Source organism: Hetaerina americana, unplaced genomic scaffold (assembly GCF_022747635.1).
Source record: "Hetaerina americana unplaced genomic scaffold, ioHetAmer1.1.p SCAF_1, whole genome shotgun sequence".
Taxonomy (NCBI): Eukaryota; Metazoa; Arthropoda; class Insecta; order Odonata; family Calopterygidae; genus Hetaerina; species Hetaerina americana.
Genome location: NW_027286069.1, coordinates 43,075,912 through 43,094,446, shown reverse-complemented (window position 1 = coordinate 43,094,446; position 18,535 = coordinate 43,075,912). Strand labels below are relative to the sequence as shown.

At 36.5% G+C, this 18,535-nt stretch overlaps 2 protein-coding genes across 2 annotated transcripts in view; one reads left to right on the top strand and one right to left on the bottom strand.

Moving 5' to 3' along the window:
• Positions 1-158: 158 nt before the first annotated feature.
• On the bottom strand, positions 159-9,934 carry Fdx1 (Ferredoxin 1). Its single transcript, XM_071588996.1, has 6 exons — positions 9,297-9,934; positions 8,971-9,122; positions 8,820-8,871; positions 8,616-8,722; positions 8,363-8,503; positions 159-425 (listed from the first exon to the last, which is right to left on the bottom strand). The coding sequence occupies exons 2-6, from the start codon at positions 9,110-9,112 to the stop codon at positions 322-324; spliced, it is 546 nt and encodes a 181-aa protein (XP_071445097.1). The 5' UTR covers positions 9,113-9,122; positions 9,297-9,934; the 3' UTR covers positions 159-321.
• Positions 9,935-10,344: 410 nt separating this feature from the next.
• LOC139691240 (protein HID1) overlaps positions 10,345-18,535 on the top strand; it is a 45,574-nt gene continuing 37,383 nt past the window's right edge. Inside the window, exons 1-4 of the mRNA XM_071588986.1 lie at positions 10,345-10,626; positions 10,986-11,217; positions 15,417-15,589; positions 15,676-15,729. Coding sequence (XP_071445087.1) covers positions 10,561-10,626; positions 10,986-11,217; positions 15,417-15,589; positions 15,676-15,729 — 525 coding nt within the window. The 5' untranslated portion in view covers positions 10,345-10,560. The remainder of the gene's footprint in view (positions 10,627-10,985; positions 11,218-15,416; positions 15,590-15,675; positions 15,730-18,535) is intronic.

The following is an 18,535-nucleotide window of genomic DNA, read 5'->3' as shown; positions in this document are numbered from 1 at the left end:
TTCACCAGCAAAATATGGCTATTGGTAGGCATTGCATTACTAACATCAACTTGCAGATTCACAACACTTGACAGCCACAACTTTTGATTCTATGATATATTATTAATTATAACACAGCCAACTAACAAAAAATCATCAAACAATAAAATTTCGTAAAATCATTTTAAAATATTTATTAACAATGAAATAAGATTTTACATGTTTTTGGTAAAACAATACAGCACTTCAAAATATAAAACAATGTGCATACAAATGAAGACCTAATCACAGAGGCTGGTGGCATCACATTCAGATGTAGGCTTTTATTTGCAGATTATTATATTAGTGAGGTTTTGGCTTGTGGCCATCAACATAGAAGTTTCGCGTAGCAGCAGGCAGCTGTAATTCCAGGTTATCTAATTCTTTGGTCAATATTATCTGGCAACCTTATGATGAGAAAAAAGGACAAGAACTTATTAACAATTTAAAACATTACGCAAATAATGCCAATGCCTACATTCAGCACAAAATTTGCATAAATTAAGTGACAAAAAGATTACAGTAAACCTTCTGTAACTCTAAGTGTCAAAGATTTTTGGTAATAACAAATGAAATTCACATCAACAAATATTATCAAGGCATATTTCACATAATACTGTGGCAGGAAGCATGTTTTAATTCAAGTGATATATTTCCCACATTTATGAGTTTCTACTAATGATAATTTCCCAATGCAAGAAATCTGGTGTACAATATACTTTAAGGATATTCCAAAGCTTGAGGCTACTACTGGCAAGGACATTGTACTATCATAGTACTTTTCATATCATTGTACAATGTGTCATCACATTGTAGTGACATGGTAAGGCATTAAAACATTAGATAGAACTTCACATTAGATAAGAGAACAAAAAATATTCTGAATAGTTTGAAAGTAGATGTTACTCAATCTTAAGAAGCTTTACGCGCTAATTACATACGAAATTCAATTATTTTTAGATAGCAAAAGGAAGTTATGGCATGATTCACTTGACTAATCACTTAGCGGATGACTCCGTTAAAAGTTACTGTGGTGGTATTTCCTGCAGTTTCTTGGAATTTGGCTAATATTTTTTCATTTTGAGAAATTCTAGGTGAAAATTTTGAGATGACAATCTTTAAGCTGCATATTTAAGTGTTTTGGTAACCAAGATACCTACACAACTAGGGTAAGCAATATAATTAAATATGCATTGATGTTGCCATCCAAACTCAACAGAAGATCCACAAGTTCTATTCACTTTTTACACCTAAACTATGAATGGAAGAGAAATTTGTTCAAACATGTAAAAATAGAACATTACTGAGGTCTGAAAAGCCAGCAGCTATGAGATCATATGAAGAAGAAAAATAACTAGAGCTGATAAACTCTCAAATTCAAATCATATCTTCAGGTGTCCCTCTCCCTTTATGCAAGCTTCCAATTACGCTTGACATCCTGCCTTAGTTTTCAGTAATGTTGTTGGCTACTTTTAAGGAGATTCATTTTGTTTAACAAAGTGCGTTTTGCTGCAGAAAAATGCTACATTTAGGCCTGAAACCTGAGCTTTGTTGATTTTAATTAAGCGCTTGTCCTCACTTTATGCCCATGGACTTAAAAAGCATGTCCCAATTTCCTGCTCACCTGTTGGGTACAATGCATTGATAAAGGACATTGATGATGCAAGGAAAATATCTCCATAGCAAACCATAACCTTATTCATTACATGGGTGCATATCCCAAAATAAAATTAGCAACTCAAAAATGTGACAATGTAGGAGGGCAATTTGAATAGTTCTCAGAATGGAATAGAAATGTACAGCTTATTTAAGTGAAACTTTGTTGTTTTTCAATGTAGTCTCCCAGTACACAAATGCACTTGGCCCGGTGATGTTCCAAGCATTGATCTCCCCTTGAAAATTAGATTCCTTCTAAACTCCAAAATGCCCATCTACTTTGGCTGTTAGTTCTTCGTTTGAAGATAATCTCTGTCCACTAAGGAAATTGAGCTGGGCGAAGAGACAGAAATCTGATGGAGGCAAATCAGGCAAATAAAGTGGATTTGGCAACAACTCGAATCTTAGTTCACGTATTTTTGCCATGGCAATGGCACTTGAGTGTGGGCATGCATTGTCTTGATGAAAGATGACTTTTTTTATTACTAAACCTGACCTTTTTCCACGTATATTTTGTTGTAGTTGGTCGAGGAGGTTAGTATAGTATTGTCCAGTATGTTTGACCAGTCGGCAGATAATCAATCAGCAGAATCCCTTTTGCATCCCAGAAAACTGAAGCATTGCCTTTCCAGCTGACTGTAATGCCTTTGCTTTCTGGTAGTGGTGAATCAACATGCTTCCACTACTTTGACTGCTGTTTTGTCTCTGAGGTATTATAGTGCACCCAAGTTTCACGTGTGGTCACAAACCAGCCCAGGAAATGATGTGGGTGCTTTCAAAATATTGCCGGTAAATTTCCACTATGATACATTCGTGATCCTGTGACAAGAGTGGCGGCACCCATCTAGCAGATAATTTTCTCATATCCAATGCCACTGTTGAAATGTGATATGCCCATTCAAATGACATCCCTACAGCTTCAGCAATTTCTTGTACTTTCAGTTCAGGATTTTCCATGACCATTTTATGAAACCTTCCCCAGACTTCTCCGAAGCATTATACTTAGCCACAATATCAGAAACAGTTGATCTGGGGTAGCCGAAGAATTAAACTATTTCACTGGGCATACACCCATCACGAATACTTTCAAAAATAGCAGCTCTTTGATTGTATTCCCCACTTGTACATGACATCTTGAGGTTATGAGTGTTTACTAGATGCCTATAGCCTACATGAGCACCAATCGCGACCTCCAGTAGAACTAAGATATGGTGGGAAATTTAAATTGAAATTATTCTGGAAATAACTGCCGCACCCTGTAATTGTGAGGTCGTGGCACATTTTTGCCAACTACTTCATGGATTATCATCTAAGCTGTTTCGACCAAACAAACTCATACTACCTTGATCAAAAAGTTCCCGGAATTTATTCAGAAAATTAAAAATACAAGTTTATTCATCTAAATCTATATTGTCCCCTTCAAAGTAATCCCCATCGACTGCAACACACTTATGCCAGCGCTTGATCCAATCCTCGAAACATTTTTTATATTCGGTTTTCGGTATGTCCATCAGTGCTTCCTGCGATTTTTCCATTACTTCCTCTCGGCTGCTAAAACGCGCTCCCCGTAATGGTTTTTTAACTCGATTGAACAGAAAGAAGTCATAGGGAGCCAAATCAGGTGAATTCGGTGGCTGTTGGATGGTATTTGTTGCATTTTTCGTCAAAAAATTACGAATAATGATAGCACTGTGCGACGGTGCGTTATCATGGTGCAAAATCCACGAGTTTTCTGCCCACATTTCTGGTCTCTTTCGGCGAATTGCTTCACGCAAACGTCTCATAACGCCCAAATAATACTCTTTGTTTACTGTCTGGCCTTCTGGCAAAAATTCATGATGCACTACACCGTTGTAATCCATGAAAACCGTCAGCATTGCCTTCTTTTTTGACTGAAAACGACGTGGTTTTTTTGGTCTCGGCTCACTTGGTGAACGCCATTCACTTGCCTGATGTCTGGATTGCGTGTCGTACTCATAAACCCACGTCTCGTCTCCAGTAATGATCCTTTTGATGAATGTGGGATCGGATTCAGCCTCGCAAATCATGTCTTTTGCGACGTCAACACGGTCTCTTTTTTGCATGAAATTGAGGTCTTTTGGCATGCTACACGACGGAAACCCAAATCATTAACCACAATGTCTTGGGCGGATCCATAGGCAATGTTCAAGTCCTCCGCTATTTCTCTGATGGTTAATTTGCGGTTATTGACCAACATTTCTTTTACTTTATCAATTTTTTCACCGACTTTCGATGTCGATGGTCTGCCACTGCGTTCATCATCTTCGATTGACTCACGACCACTTCTGAACCGCTCGTGCCACTGGTAAACGACCGTTTTTTTTAGAGAATCGTTGCCGAAACACTTTTCCAACATTTCCAACGTCCGTGCGCCACTAAATCCGTTTTTTACGCAAAATTTAATACAAGTTCGTTGTTGCAAATTTAAATCCATTTCTGCAATTGTAAAAAATCGCCAACACACACAGAGATAGATGTACTCTTGGCTACGTAACTTTTGCAAATGTCAAGTTATGACACTAAGATTTAAAGGGAATATCAACAACAGATGTACCAATTTAACAAAAAAAACAGAACTCAAATCGGAACGATGGGAGCGCCACACGGTGGTTATTCCGGGAACTTTTTGATCAAGGTAGTATGTCCACTCGACAAAAGTTGAATATGAAATAGCAGAGTCTCCCAGAGTGTTCTGAAAATCAGAATGAATTCCCTTGCTTTCATACCTTTCTTCACCAAGTATTTAATCACTGCTCAAATCTGAATTTTTTCTATCTTCACAAATCACTACACAGGAAAAACAACAGAGAGGCATCCACACCACAGATCTCTTCCCAGAGCATTGACGCCTTACGTTTTTACTCGTAAAGGATTACCAACTACTGCGGGAGAAACTATTTGTGCTAGTGCTGACATCTGGTGGAGATTCCAGGAACCTTTCAAACTACCCTCGTACAAGCTTAGATGGTAAAGAAACACAGTAGGACAAAGAAGTAGGTTCCAGTTTGAACTGTAACACAATCATAGGTGGTAAAATATTAGATATTTAAGGTTGAAAGTTGGAATAGGAAGTGAGGGGATCGTGACAAAAATTATGATAGAGAAAGGAGTCCAACAAGGTAATTACTACACATCTGCACGTTGAAATTGCTAGGTTCTAGATAATGCTAATGGAGAGAGTAAGTAGTAAGAGTTAAGTCCCAAAATTGGAACCAAAAAAACAAACTAGTTTTAACACTGGTTTAAAAAGAAAAAAAGAGGCACATTTTGAGCCTTGGACAAATGATTCCTCTTTTACAATGTCAGATGAAAAGAAAAAGATAAAATTCTGACAGCTATCAATTGGATAAAGGCTGGAGGTCATTAACTGGCTAAGAGAAATGTAGAATCATCAATGATGAAAACATTTTTTGACATATACAATCATTATAGTAGAATAACCCAAACCTTTTAAGAGCACAATAATTATTATTACTTTGAAATGGATGTGTATATTAACAGGGATAGTAATATGATATTTGCTTTTCCAGATATTCACAATCATAAAAATCAGTTTCTATATGTTGTACAGAGAACAACTAGTGAGCCAACTGGCAAATAACTTTTGACAACAACTTCACACTTACAATGAATACAAAACAGTGGTTTACAAGACATGCAACCAAGTTCAACAGACAACAATTGAAACGAAGTTCAATAGCACCTCACACAATGTGCATAATTCATTCTGGAATCCTTCTGGTAAAGAGAAACACTTGTTAAGCAAAATAATTTTTCCCACATAAACTAAGGTAAAATATCGTAATTATTTCCATGCAGAAAAAAATATATTATGTACAAGGCTTATTCAAAGAATATTATATAAACAGTGGAACCTCATCATAAGAGCATAATCCGATCTACAATCTCTCTTATAAAGTGCAATACTCATTTAGTGGGACAACGCAATACAGGGGAACTATATACATATAAAAATGGAACTACAACGTCTATCCCATATATATGAGAACTGGTGCAATCTGGTGGCCATGACGCAGACTACAGCCCTGCTCACTAGCGGTGCTAGTTGCCCGAGACCTAATGAGCTGTCAGTGCTTGGCGGATTGTCGAGCTGTGCATATGGTGCGTATGTTATTTTCTGTTGACCTTGTTGTAACTGTTTGTCGAAAATGGAAATTGACAAAATCACAGAGCGAAAAATCAACATCAATTTATTTTGAAACAATCCCTTCTCCTTACCACGCACTATGTGAGACATTTTCAGGACCATTATTTTAGCTCATTACGGGAATTACTCGCTGTGTAAGGAGCTCATCAAGCGAGGTTCCACTGTACACTGTTCAGGATCATGAGTCACCTTCATCTAATGTGGAATGAACCAAACTGGAATGTGAATTCAATTTGTAGAAAGCCAAAAAGAATTGAAATAATTAGTTTATTATTTATGATATATTCCTTATTCTTTTTTACCCGAAACCTGTCTAGAGATATTTGTTTCAGCCAATGCTTCAAACTTTGTGAAAATGGGACAAAGCATTATCATTTAATAAATTTGCAGTATGCATAGCTACTTCCTCATGCTTATGAATATATGATGCAACAGTTTTCCATGCTTTCCTGTGATCTCCAAATCACACTTAGCGTAGTTTTCTGGACTTGACACTTCTTGAGAGCTCGTAGAATTTCTGAATTCCGTAGAACTGAACAAGCAGGGGTTTAATTTTTGAATTGCCAATTGCATTGGCAGAAATCCGCAGCAAGAAATGGAATCAGCATTTTCCTCTGCTGTTATATTGGCTTGCTTCAGCATTTTGTTTTTCTTCTAAGGGGATTAGGACGGTACGGTAGCTGAAATGCTGGCTTCCCACCCAGAAGTCCCAGGTTTGAATCCATGAGGCGGCAGATACTTTTCACTGGTATTCCGATCCCTACTTGAGATGCTTTGTGGAGAGCACTTTGTGTGAACATGTAATCCATTGGATGTAACGTTAAGCTGCAGACCCCTTGGTGCCTTTTGTTAAGAGCAGGCTAATGATGATGCCAGGTTTCTCTAAACCCTTAATTCTTTCCTGTCCATCCCTAATGGTGCAAAGAACCTCAGCTGTCAGTCGCCTCCTTTGCAACTGCTACTTCAGCATCTTCTTCCACAAGAGATGTGTTGTCACAATTAAAAACCTGTTGTGGCAGGTAATCCTCAGAATCTATGATCTACTTGAAGTTGCTGATGAAGTTCTATGTTGCTTAATGCTGAACCTTGCTGCTTCGCCATTCCTAATAATGCAGTGGAAGCCGGATCTTCTCTTAAACTTCTCAAATCACCTACAGCTTCCCTCAAATACTTCTTCGGCCATTTATGATCCTAGTGACTTCTTCATGAGGTAAGAAAAACTTTCAGCTTCTCAATAATCATATTCTCATTAATAGTTGTCACACTCCAATTGCTTTTTGTTTATCCACATAAGAAGCAAACTTTTAATATCGTTGAGACTACATAACCATCGTGTAGATATTTTTTTCACTATCTTTGAAGCACCTATCACATTAATCTTGCCCTTGTTCATAAGGTTGATCCAATTCACTGATGTAGACTGATTAACTGTGCATACCAGATCAGCCACACACAAAGTTCTCGCTTTTCAAGGATTTTACTTTTCATTTCTATGGGTATTTCAATTCTCTAATGATTGTCTTCTTGTGAAAACCTCTTCAGGAACTTTTTTAAAACTAAGCATAACATATTATTAAACTTTTCATAGAAATATTAAAAATGTCTGAACTCAAGTTTGGAAAAATGTGTGATCACTAGCAACTCTATGATGCTAGTGGAATGAGTGCTAAATGCAAACTGAAGCAGCATGCATGCAATAATTTCAGGAATACCCCTCTCCTTACCACTTGTGTTGCAAAAAGTCCCTCCTTAAGTGAATAAAAAATATATTTGCTCATTATGCTAATTCCTCACTATGCATGGTGTTTGTTAAGAGAGGTTCCACTGTATATCAGAACAGTTCGTAACTGGAAGTTGATAGAAAAATAAAAATCAACAGTAAAATATCTGATAACAAAATGCAGCCAATTAGCCTGTATAAAGATAATTCTCAATTATTAAAAACTTTAAATGGGGATAATATAAACTAGTCGAATGCATATTGTGAAGGGAGAGAGACAAAAAAGAAATGCATGTATAAAGGAAAATGATGGCAAAATTTTCAATTTTGTTTCCCCTGTAAATCTGCACTTCCAATACAACTTTTGACCAAAGTTCATATTATAATTGAAATATATAGGACTATCAAGCAAATTAACTAACAGGAATGAGTAAGTACAGGGTGTTAGGAGAAATAATTATTTTTCACAGCAGAGATTAGGGTAATGGGTCATAGACTTTGAACCTTCAACTTTGACTTAATTTGGATTTACGATAATACCAGATATCTCAGACACTGAAGAGTTTTCATTCCTTCCACTTAACTTTTATGAGGGTTTTCATAACTGGAAAATTTTATTGAAACTGCAAAATTATTGAAAAATTATCTTAATTTTCACATTGAGGTTTCATGGGCTAATGACATAACATTAATTCTGCTGTAAGTGGAGCGAGGGCGTTTATTGCGGTCCAAGTTACTCAATATAAGTGTTGGCCATGGAAGAAGTGATTATCCCATACCTAGTCTGGATTCTGGTCGTAAAAATGGTGCAAGATCCAGTAAGTCTTCTTCTTTTTCATCTGCAGGCGGAAGCCGATCTATAAAATCATTCTTCACATAAACATGGCATGTTGTGCATGCTAATGATGCTTCACAAGCACCTATAGGAATGCAATATAAACATTTTGGTTAATCGATCAACTTTGAATTGTTGTGAATGTCACTACTTCACAACTGTGATACATGCGGAGCAACATATTACTTCTATAATACCTTCCATTTCTATACCATATCTGTGAGCCAAATATAATGCATTATCTCCAATTTTTCCCCTGACTTTCGTTCTTTTGCCATCTTTGTCTACATACGTTACATTTACTCTGAAATAGAATATTCTTAATAAGATCTTAGAATAAAAGGGTTTCCTCAATTTAACAAGTGGATGACACAATCGCCTTTTGTGATCAATGAACTTACACTTCATCTTCGGATTTGGGATCTTGCCATTCATACTCTCCATGCTTGAGACCTTAAAATGAAGAGCAAGCTGTTATAGCAATATAACCATAAGAAAGACTCGACTTCCCATAATCAGGCAAAAATATATAAATGAACCTCCTCCACTTACAATTACTCGTTGCAATTCCTCTATGTTCAACTCCGAAACTCACATGTTTCCACTCGTACCTGCGACTACAGTAATGCATACGACGTTTTAAGCACGAAATTACGCAGTGAACGTTACGCCATGTTACAGGCCTACCTATCATTATAGAATGGCTACAACGAAATAATGTTCGTTAGCAGCAATGGTAGAACTTTTCGTAGTCATACAAATCGCGGTGGCCTTCGTCAACACATGTTAAGTATTCTTTGTATCAAAATCTGTGAAAAATGTATTGGGAATGCTATCAAAATAAAAATGGCCAGCTTTTGATACTTAATGAATCTCACCTCAAAAAAGAAAAGCAGAATTCATTTAATCAAGAGCATAAACTTAATTCTATAGCTCTTTCCACGAATACTTTCATACCCATCGTATGAAAACCCTTTTTGTTAACATACGAAGCAAATATACATTCGAATTCGTCAGAGGGCGGCTGTGTACAGATGAGAGATGAAAGCTCCATTGTTTGTCCACGAACTAACACAACCTACGGAGACAATTTGTACTACTTTCAAACGCAGTTAGCAATGCTTTGATATGTAACAGAAACGATCACATTCGTGGTGATATGACGGTTTATTTATGAAATGTTCTGGCATATTTTGTAAAATATTCTTGCTCTACGGGAAATTTTCCTCACAATTCATTAAGCAGCCATCTGTAAATTGGAAGACTCATGTTCGGATTCCTAAAGACAGTTTATATCCACACATTAGTCATTGGAAGGTTGCCACGAGTCTTGTTCAGAACTAAAAGTTGAAAAACAACGTTTCATCCCATTTCACGATAACATATCAATAAACTATCAATTGGGGTCGTTGGAGATAACGAAATATACCAATGAATGCTTTTAATAACGTATCACTGTGGAAGTGTTTTAACTTGTCAATACTGTTCTAGTTCACTCACATAAACGAGCATAGTTCGAATGAGTAGCATCTTGATCATATACGAATTACTGTTTTAATAAATACGTTAAATTATTCCCTTAGCTTAAACAGCCGACGTTTCGCTTTCATTCTCATTGCTGCAAGATTTAAATTAAATTTGTCAAAAACGGGAATTTAATCTCTTAATCATATTACACAATTATAAAATTTTGATAGAAATGTTAAATACCCTGGGAATACACACATTCGTCAGAATGCAGGGGTCACAATGAAATATAAACAATTGATCTTTCAGCTACGCAGACGATTAAAATCTACCATTGTATTTATTATATATGTTTTATACGATATCAATCGAGAGTATCGAAGATATCGACCCTCGCGCTTTGAGTGACATCTTTGGAGAATTGTGTAGTTTGTTTTGTATCTGTTATATCAACAAGAAATCGAGAGAACCTATTATCGTGCCATTACGCTGACAGCGCGTACGTGTCAGCTATTCGAATAAATATAATTACATTCTCATATGTTTGGGTAATGCAACAATTTGTTGTCATAATAGTAAACCGTATTTCAGTAACTTGTTCAGCTGCGAAGTAATTTTATAGCAAGAACATATGTTAATGACATGAGTCGATGATCAGTGTTTTATTCTTTAAATATGGGAAATACTGACAGTAAATTAAACTTTAGAAAAGCTGTTATTCAACTGACATCAAAAACACAGGTGAATTTTGCAAATTGGAAATGTATCAACTTGTGAAAAGGAAAATCAAGAGTTATATTTCTGAATATATTTTCAAATCAGAATTGACTATCTTTTGGGCATTGAGTTAATGTGTTCTCTCTTTGTAAATGTGCTCCGACTATTTTTTTCTCCTCTTCAAAAGTACTAAAATCGTCAGATTTAAGTGCGGAATTTCCTTTACAAAATGCCTCAGTGGTCATTTCTGAGCAATGCATTAATTCAGTGTTGCAACGAGTATTATCAATTTGTTTTATATATAAAAAGTTACGTAAATATGAAGTATATTTCTTCTTTTCTTTTTTCGTACTTGTTATAATCCTGATGTTAATTGTATTTAGCCTGTGGAAGCGGATGATGAATCCTTTTGGGAAAGGCTATGGGGATGTGGACTGGAAGGATCAGGAGGCCCTCTTTCACCGGCTGATGTTTTTGCTCTCGTTCCCGCATCTGAAGTAAGGTCTTTAAGAGAGGAAAATCCACAGACTCTGGCCACTCTTTTGTACAAAGCCGTCCAGCGTCTAGTCCGGGCAGTACATTCTAGCTGTCGAACTCATTCGGAGCAGGACACTGGTAAGCAAAAAAGATGTGTTATGTATTTGAAAATAAGCTTATTTTCTTCGACATTGCCGCCTACCGAAATTATCTCTTTGGCATTAACTTAAGCACACCATGATTGCAATGCAAAACGTACACCATAAACCTTTATAAACGTGCTTTTTAACTGCAGAAGTAATAACTGCATTTTTCCCTGGAAACGTCAGGTAATGAGTTTGGTTAAAACTGGATATTTTATACATTAGGGAATCTTACAGAAGTGTGGTTTAGTTTCCATGTAGCTTCCCACTTTTCCTTCTGATGCCACCATAGAAAAGTTTATTTGGCATTTTGGCTCCGCCTTGAGTGTTTTGCTGAGATGGACTGGAATAAAGATAACAGAAATTGAAACTGTTTGAGAAAATAATAATTCTATTTATTCATGTCATCGCAGAAAAATTAGCCGTTTTCTGTTGACTCATTGAGAATAGTGAGTGTTTAAATAAATGCATCTGACTTTCTTTTCCGTAGTGTTATAACTAAAATTACGGCGCTTATCAAGAGTTTTGTTACTCACATACAGTCATTGACCTCTGAAAGTCATTATCAAGGTATATCAGCGCCGAAGTTGTTCAAGACCAGTCCTTAGAAATCTCAATAAATGAGAGGAAGTTTGGAAAACAAATAACACTGTTGTGGGAGGGGTAGGATAAAGTTAAAGTGGACTAAGAGGTAGGTTCTTGCCAGTAGGAAGCATTTTTGCACCTTTGCATTTTTCAAGGGTCTCACCAGAGACATTGTCTGGGTTGATCAAGAGCAAATAAAGGAGTTACTAAAAGGCAGAGAATTTTTGAAAGGGCATAGAGGGTTGGGGGAAGCTAAAAATGAGAAAGAAGAGTCTAGGGAAATTTTTAGTACCAGCAATGACATTTAACTAAGACACATGAGGATGAAGTCTTTTCATTGTAGTTGACTAAAACCAATAGCCTTCCTGTCTTTTTTCTTGTCAAGCAAAAGTCCTTCTGCCTCCAATTTATTTATTTAGAATTATTCTGAAAACAGTACTTTTTGGCCTTTGCATCAGACTATTAACAATGATTTGTATATTCAATTGTTCCCGGCTCAGGACAGCAGAAAGATACATTGTATTCTTCATTTAATTAATGATTTGTATATTAAGAGACACATTTACAAAACACCCAAGCCCTAGGGGGAGCAGAATCCACCTAGGCAGGAATCAAACCCATGACCTCTGGATACACCGGCAAGGATGTTACCCCACTGCCACTGGGTAGGGCCCTAATTGCCTCTGGTTAGGGCAAGTTGTGCATAGGTATACATGGAAAATGCTGGGTGACTCAGAAAGGTATCATTTAGATTATATTCTGGTTAGGCACAGGTTTAGGAACAGTGTGATCTTTTCGCAGAGCTTCCCGGGAGGGGATGCAGACTCTGACCACAATTTCGTTGTAATGAAGTATAGCGTCCGTCTCAAAAAGATAAGGCAGGGGTGGCGGGTAAGGAAATGGAATGAAGCATTCAATGAATTGACAAGAAAGGAGTATCAGCTGGCTGTAGATAAAACCATGAATAAGGGAAAATAGCTGAGTAATATCATGGGAAAATGGAAATATAGTATATAAAAAAAAGGGATATCGAAAGCTGCAAAAGAAACAATAGGGACAGTTAATGGGAAAAGGACAAGGAAACCTTGGATTGCTGATGAGAAGATTAAAATGATAGATGAGAAAAGAAAATGGAAGAATGTAAATAGAGAGTTAGGCAAAAGGAAATACAAAGAGTTAAACAATAAATTGAGAAGGGTAACAAATAAAGCAAAAGGAGAATGGTGGAAGATGCTGTGCAAAAATATGGATAGTTTGTAGAGGAAGGGGGAAATTGGTGGGCTATACAGCAAGGCTAAATCACTATCGAGAAGTAAGTAGGAAATATCTGTGTTAACAGTTAGAAATAAGTCGGGCAAGGTGATAGTTGAAATAGGAAACATCCAAGAGAGATGGAAGGAATATATACATGAAATGTTTGGTAAAGAACTTCAGCCAGCAAGACATAGAAAGAAGACTTGACGTATATGAAGATAGCTTAGGTCCAGACATACACGATGGTGAGATAGAAAGGCCATTAAGAGAGATGAAATCATATAAGGCTGTGGGGGTTGACAACATTCCTGCTGAACTACTAACAGGCTTAGGAAAATGTGGGAGAAAGAGTCTTTATGGACTAATTCGTAACATCTATGAGGAAGGAATCTGGCCGGAAGGCTTTGTGAGGTCAGTGTTAGTTCCCATTCCAAAAAAGGTAAAGGCTCCATGCCAAGGCACACCATGTGAGGACAATAAGTTTGATATCCCATGCAGCTAAAGTTGTTCTCAGGATTATCAATAAAAGGATAGAGAGCAAGGCAAATGATAACTTAAGGGATGATCAGTTTGGGTTTAGGAAGGAGAGAGGCATGCGGGATACCATTGCAGTGATTAAATCACTAATCGAGAGGAATATAGAATACAATGAGGACATTTTTTCCTGTTTTGTAGAGTTAGAAAAGGCTGTTTGGTAGAGTGAATTGGGAAAAACTAATGAATATATTGAAGAAAATAGGAATGGTTTGTAGGGTCAGGAGGCTAATCCGCAAGCTGTACATGTCTCAGACTGCTCCGGTGCGATTGGGGAATGGAGAATCCAGATGGAAGGAAGAGGTGTAAGGCAGGGTTGTCCATTGCCACCGACATTGTTCAACGTATATGTGGAGGAAATGATTAAAGAAAAATGAGAAGAACTGAAGGTAGGAATGAAAGTCAGAGGGGAATTCATAAAATCAGTTAGGCTTGCCGATGACCAAGCTCTGGTTTGCCAGTGAGCCAAGGGGTTGCAAGCATTACTGAGTGAATTGGAAACTCAGTGCAATAGATAAAGGATGATGATCAATATAAATAAAACAAAGGTTATGTGATTTGCCAGAAAGAAAAAGGCTGAGCTAAATATTAAATTAGGAGGGCAAAAAATAGAGCAGGTGGAACAGTTTACATTTCTCAGAAGTGTTATGGACCGTCATGGTCAACGTAGTAGGGATGTACGGAGAAGAATTGCGCTAGGCAAAGAGGCTTTCACACCAAGGAGGGAGTTGATTACATGGACGTTGAGTAAGGTTGTTAAGAAAAGACTCGTAAAAACTTTGATATGGAGTGTAGCTAATTACGGCGTGGAAACGTGGTCATTGAAGCAGGAGGATAGACGTAGATCGGAGGCTTTTGAAATGTGGGTGAGGAGAAGGACGGAGAAGTTGATTCTGATCCCTGAATCCTGATTTCCCTTTTTATAGTTTCAATATTATTTCTTTATGACCTGATGCCCCTAAAAATATTATCCCAGATCTGATGTGTAAAAACAAATAGGTATAATAAACTGTAAGGAGGAGCAATCCCATGTAAGTTCTTTAGCTGGTAAATATGAGGGTGTTGTGATTTTAGATAACATTTTTCCGTGATTTGCCTAATGAAGGGTATTGGTTATGATAATACCAAGAAATTTTATGCCATTGTTGTAAGTGATCTGAAAACGGTTAGTGTAGGGTACTCAATCCTTTTCTGAAGTAGATGAAAAAGAAAATAGGAAGTTTTCAACAGATTCAATTGCAGTTTCAGTATCTTCCCAGTTGCAATATCAGTTGAGGAGACATGATGAAGTGTTTGTTTCATGTTGTACCTTTCAGGTATTATGTTAGGTTTTAATTTCATTTTCTTGAAATATTTTCAAACCTGTTACCACAGTATTTAAATGTTAATTGAATATCATGGCATATTTAAATAATATAGAAATTTGATGGAGGTGTTGAAATCTATTCCATGTTTCTTTCTGGAAAACAGGAGGTCCATAGTTTTATTTCTAGTTTAGCGAAACTTGTACAAGTATTTGTTAGGGATTGTCTCCCTACTACTTTCACTACCAAACTTGTATTGATTTTTTGTTTTATATTCCTTTCCTTTTATTTGTTAACAATGCCATGAGTATATGTGTAATCTATAAATTTATCTGTATGCATATCTAAAACCATCTCCTAATGTATTTGATACCGATATTTATAATATGTAACATAACCACATATTAGAGTTAAACTTTTAGCTATTATTTTTATCTCTATTTATAATATTAGGATTGGTATTGGCAAACTTGTGGCTGCACTGCTAACTAAAGTTGTTTTTTTATATTTGTTATAGTTTTAAATTGTGTACGGCTATTGACTAGAATCCTGCCCCATGTATTTGAAGACCCAGATTGGAGGGGATTCTTTTGGTCTGGGCTACCAACTCCCAGTGGTAGATCTGCAGGAGATGATGGTGAAGAGGAGGACTCTGTCCCATTGGCCCAATCTTTGGTTGATGCTATTTGTGTAAGTTCCCTTTCATTATTGTATTTATTTGCTATTAGCCAACCTGATTGTATAATTGTTTACATTGTATTTATTTTTTCTTAAAGGATCTATTATTCTGTCCAGATTTCACAGTGGCAGCAGGAAGGCGGGTAGGGCCAGTGAGTATGATATTTTTGTTTTATATTTTGAAAAGTTTTTTGCAGGGAAATGTGATATATTTAGCCTTGTGAGTTGTACATTTTAGAGTTGTCTGCTTGATGCCGACAAGTTCATAATAAGACTGCAACACAATGAATCATTTGAATATTTACACCACTCATGATGTAATATTAAATTTTAATCTTTAGTGTTGATTCTGTTTATATTGAAAGGACATAGTTATACTTTGATTAATGGAATGTTAAAATTTCTTTTAAAGTGATGTTTCAGTGAGTTCACTGAATGAATATTGCACTAGGTGACCCAAAGTTGATGACTTTTGAGTCCTGCCTTACAAGGGGTGACTTGAAAATGTGATAAGTGGACCCTATTCAAACTTAGTGGGATTAGAGAGTACTAAATTAAAATGCCTCCATTTTTGGTTAAGTGTCCATTTAGCCATACACTTATTTCATTAGATTATGAATTAAATAGCAAATGTGTTGACTGTTATCATCGAGTCATCTTAATGAAGACAGTTAAATGTTAAAACTAGTATCTTAATAAAAAAGAGTGAAAAATTACTAAGAGTTAGGTATTTTTTTCTATAATATGGAATGATTCCACCAAAAAGAAGCCTGGTTCCATTAATTGTATTATTTTCCATTATTTTCAGATAAAAATATCATGAAGAATATGACCCGTTAGGTGTCATTAAAAATATACATCAATTGTTGGTTAGTCTTCTTTCATGTACAAAGTTTTATGGAGGATTTCCCAAAGATTTCATCCATTGTTTGATGGTATGCATATATTGGTAGCTTGGTCTCTGAGATAAGATTTGAATACTGATGTGTATTTGGCTTCCCACATGTAGGACCTGAGAATAACTTATATTTTAGACTTAATTTTTTTTATCATGCTGTACTCCATGTTCATGAATTATGATGAGAACATCTCATGTGTGTTAACTATCCATAAAAAGAGGTATTTAAGCATTATTGCACTATTACCTTTCCTTTATCTGTTTTCCCTCATCTCTCTCTTAAATTATATTGAATGGCAGTATTAACATCTGCTTATACTAATGATAATAAGTAAAGGTTTACCTGTATTTTTCTGAACTGCAAATATACCTCTCATTCTTGCAGATTAAAGTAAAATAAGTAAGTGACTGGCAAAGTAAGGGGGCACTTAACTTGTGCTTTTTTGATAAATTGTGCCTGGTCAAATTGAATAGTTTGTCGTGGTGTGGTGGAATTCAAACTTAATAAAGAACGGATAGTAGCAATTTTCCACTGGATAAATTTAATTTTACGACCGGGTTTTGATGTATTATATCATCTCAGGTAACAAAATGAATTCAAGTGCCGTCTTATATACATTTTTGTATAGAAGATGGCACTTGAATTTTTTCCTCCTGGGAATACTTATAGAATTCCTTCATCCCTTCTCCCGGGATGCAAATATGTATGTAAGATGTTACTTGAATTCATTTTGTTACCTGAAGATGATATAATACTTTGAAACCCGGTAGAAAAATGAAACTTATCTAGTGGAAAATTGTTCCTATCCGTTCTTTAATATCCCTAATGCTTTTCTGTTTTTGTTTGCCAAAAAATGTAAACAAATCTGTGTGTGTCACTACTCCATGTTGCCCTGAATATTGAGTGGGTGAAGGCTATTCAATTATGAATTTCAGATATTTGTAACTCTCCTTTTATTTTTGGGATTCGCCCATTTTTGTGCTGACGTTTCATCTCACTGATGAAGATTCTTCATTCTCACATGCTAAGTGGTGGCTGCATTTTGGTGTTTCTAATGTGTACAGTACAACCCTTGAGTTCACTAATTACCTTTGGTTTTTCATCTCCTCAATGAAGATTTTGTAACGCGCGAAGAAAGAATGAAAGACGTTGTGGTTCTACAGGAAAGAAATTATTCTGGAGACTAGTTCTGCTACACTGCAGTATCATCTGGACTGGTTAAAAAAGTATGCACTCATGTATATATATCGTCAATGGGTGGGGTCGGGTGGGGGATGGCAGGGAGGGGATGGGAGGAGGAAACCAGGGTGGGTGTGATGTAAGTGGAGAGAGAGAAGGTGGGAAGTGGTGCACCAACCATTACCCCATCCTACAAATGCAAAGTGAAACCGTAAATACTAAGTCTTTCATGCTTTCTTCGTGCGTTACAAATGGATTTCCACAAAGTATTGGCCTCAACTATCTCTCAAAAGATTTTGTAAGTTGGTGATTGTACGATATGACTACTTGAACATTTAAGTTTGATTGTAAAATATGGAGGAGTCTTAATGATGCCTCATGGTGGAGTAAGAGGGTAAATACCTGATTTATTTTAATTTCCAGGGAGTCCCCATTTCTCACTAGTACCCCCTTCACCCCAGAATTTCTTCGTAAGTTTCAAGGCTTGATTCTTTGAGAGATCAAGTCCCATTTCAAGAATTCTAATTCGTCCTCATCCTCCATGCTTCCTAATGTGGCCTTTGAAAAGAATTAGAGTGTATCTTGCCATTTAATGGTCACTATCACCATTATTGTGGTGTTTGTCATTATTAGGGTCATCTATGGGGTTGAAATTAAGTCTTCAAAGCAACTTGATCATTCATGGAAAAAGAATCACTAGACCTGACTCGATCAGAAATGGGCGTGTGCCAAATTTTCTTCAGCTGCCTTAATACTTGGAAGTCCCCTCATATGCACTTGTTTTTCCTTCCTGTGTACACTGGTCCTTCCGAAAATTTCTTCTCGCATGCTGAGTGATGCTATATTTTGGTGTGTTTACTGTGTCCACTACAATCCTTGA

Bases quoted from the DNA above. Each gene is read 5' to 3' on its own strand.
- Fdx1 (XM_071588996.1), bottom strand. From the start codon at position 9,112: ATGATAGGTAGGCCTGTAACATGGCGTAACGTTCACTGCGTAATTTCG. The intron at 8,723-8,819 runs GTAAGTTCATTG...ATTCTATTTCAG, and splicing joins CCCAAATCCGAAGATGAAGT to AGTAAATGTAACGTATGTAG. The intron at 8,504-8,615 runs GTATTATAGAAG...GCATTCCTATAG, and splicing joins ATATGGTATAGAAATGGAAG to GTGCTTGTGAAGCATCATTA.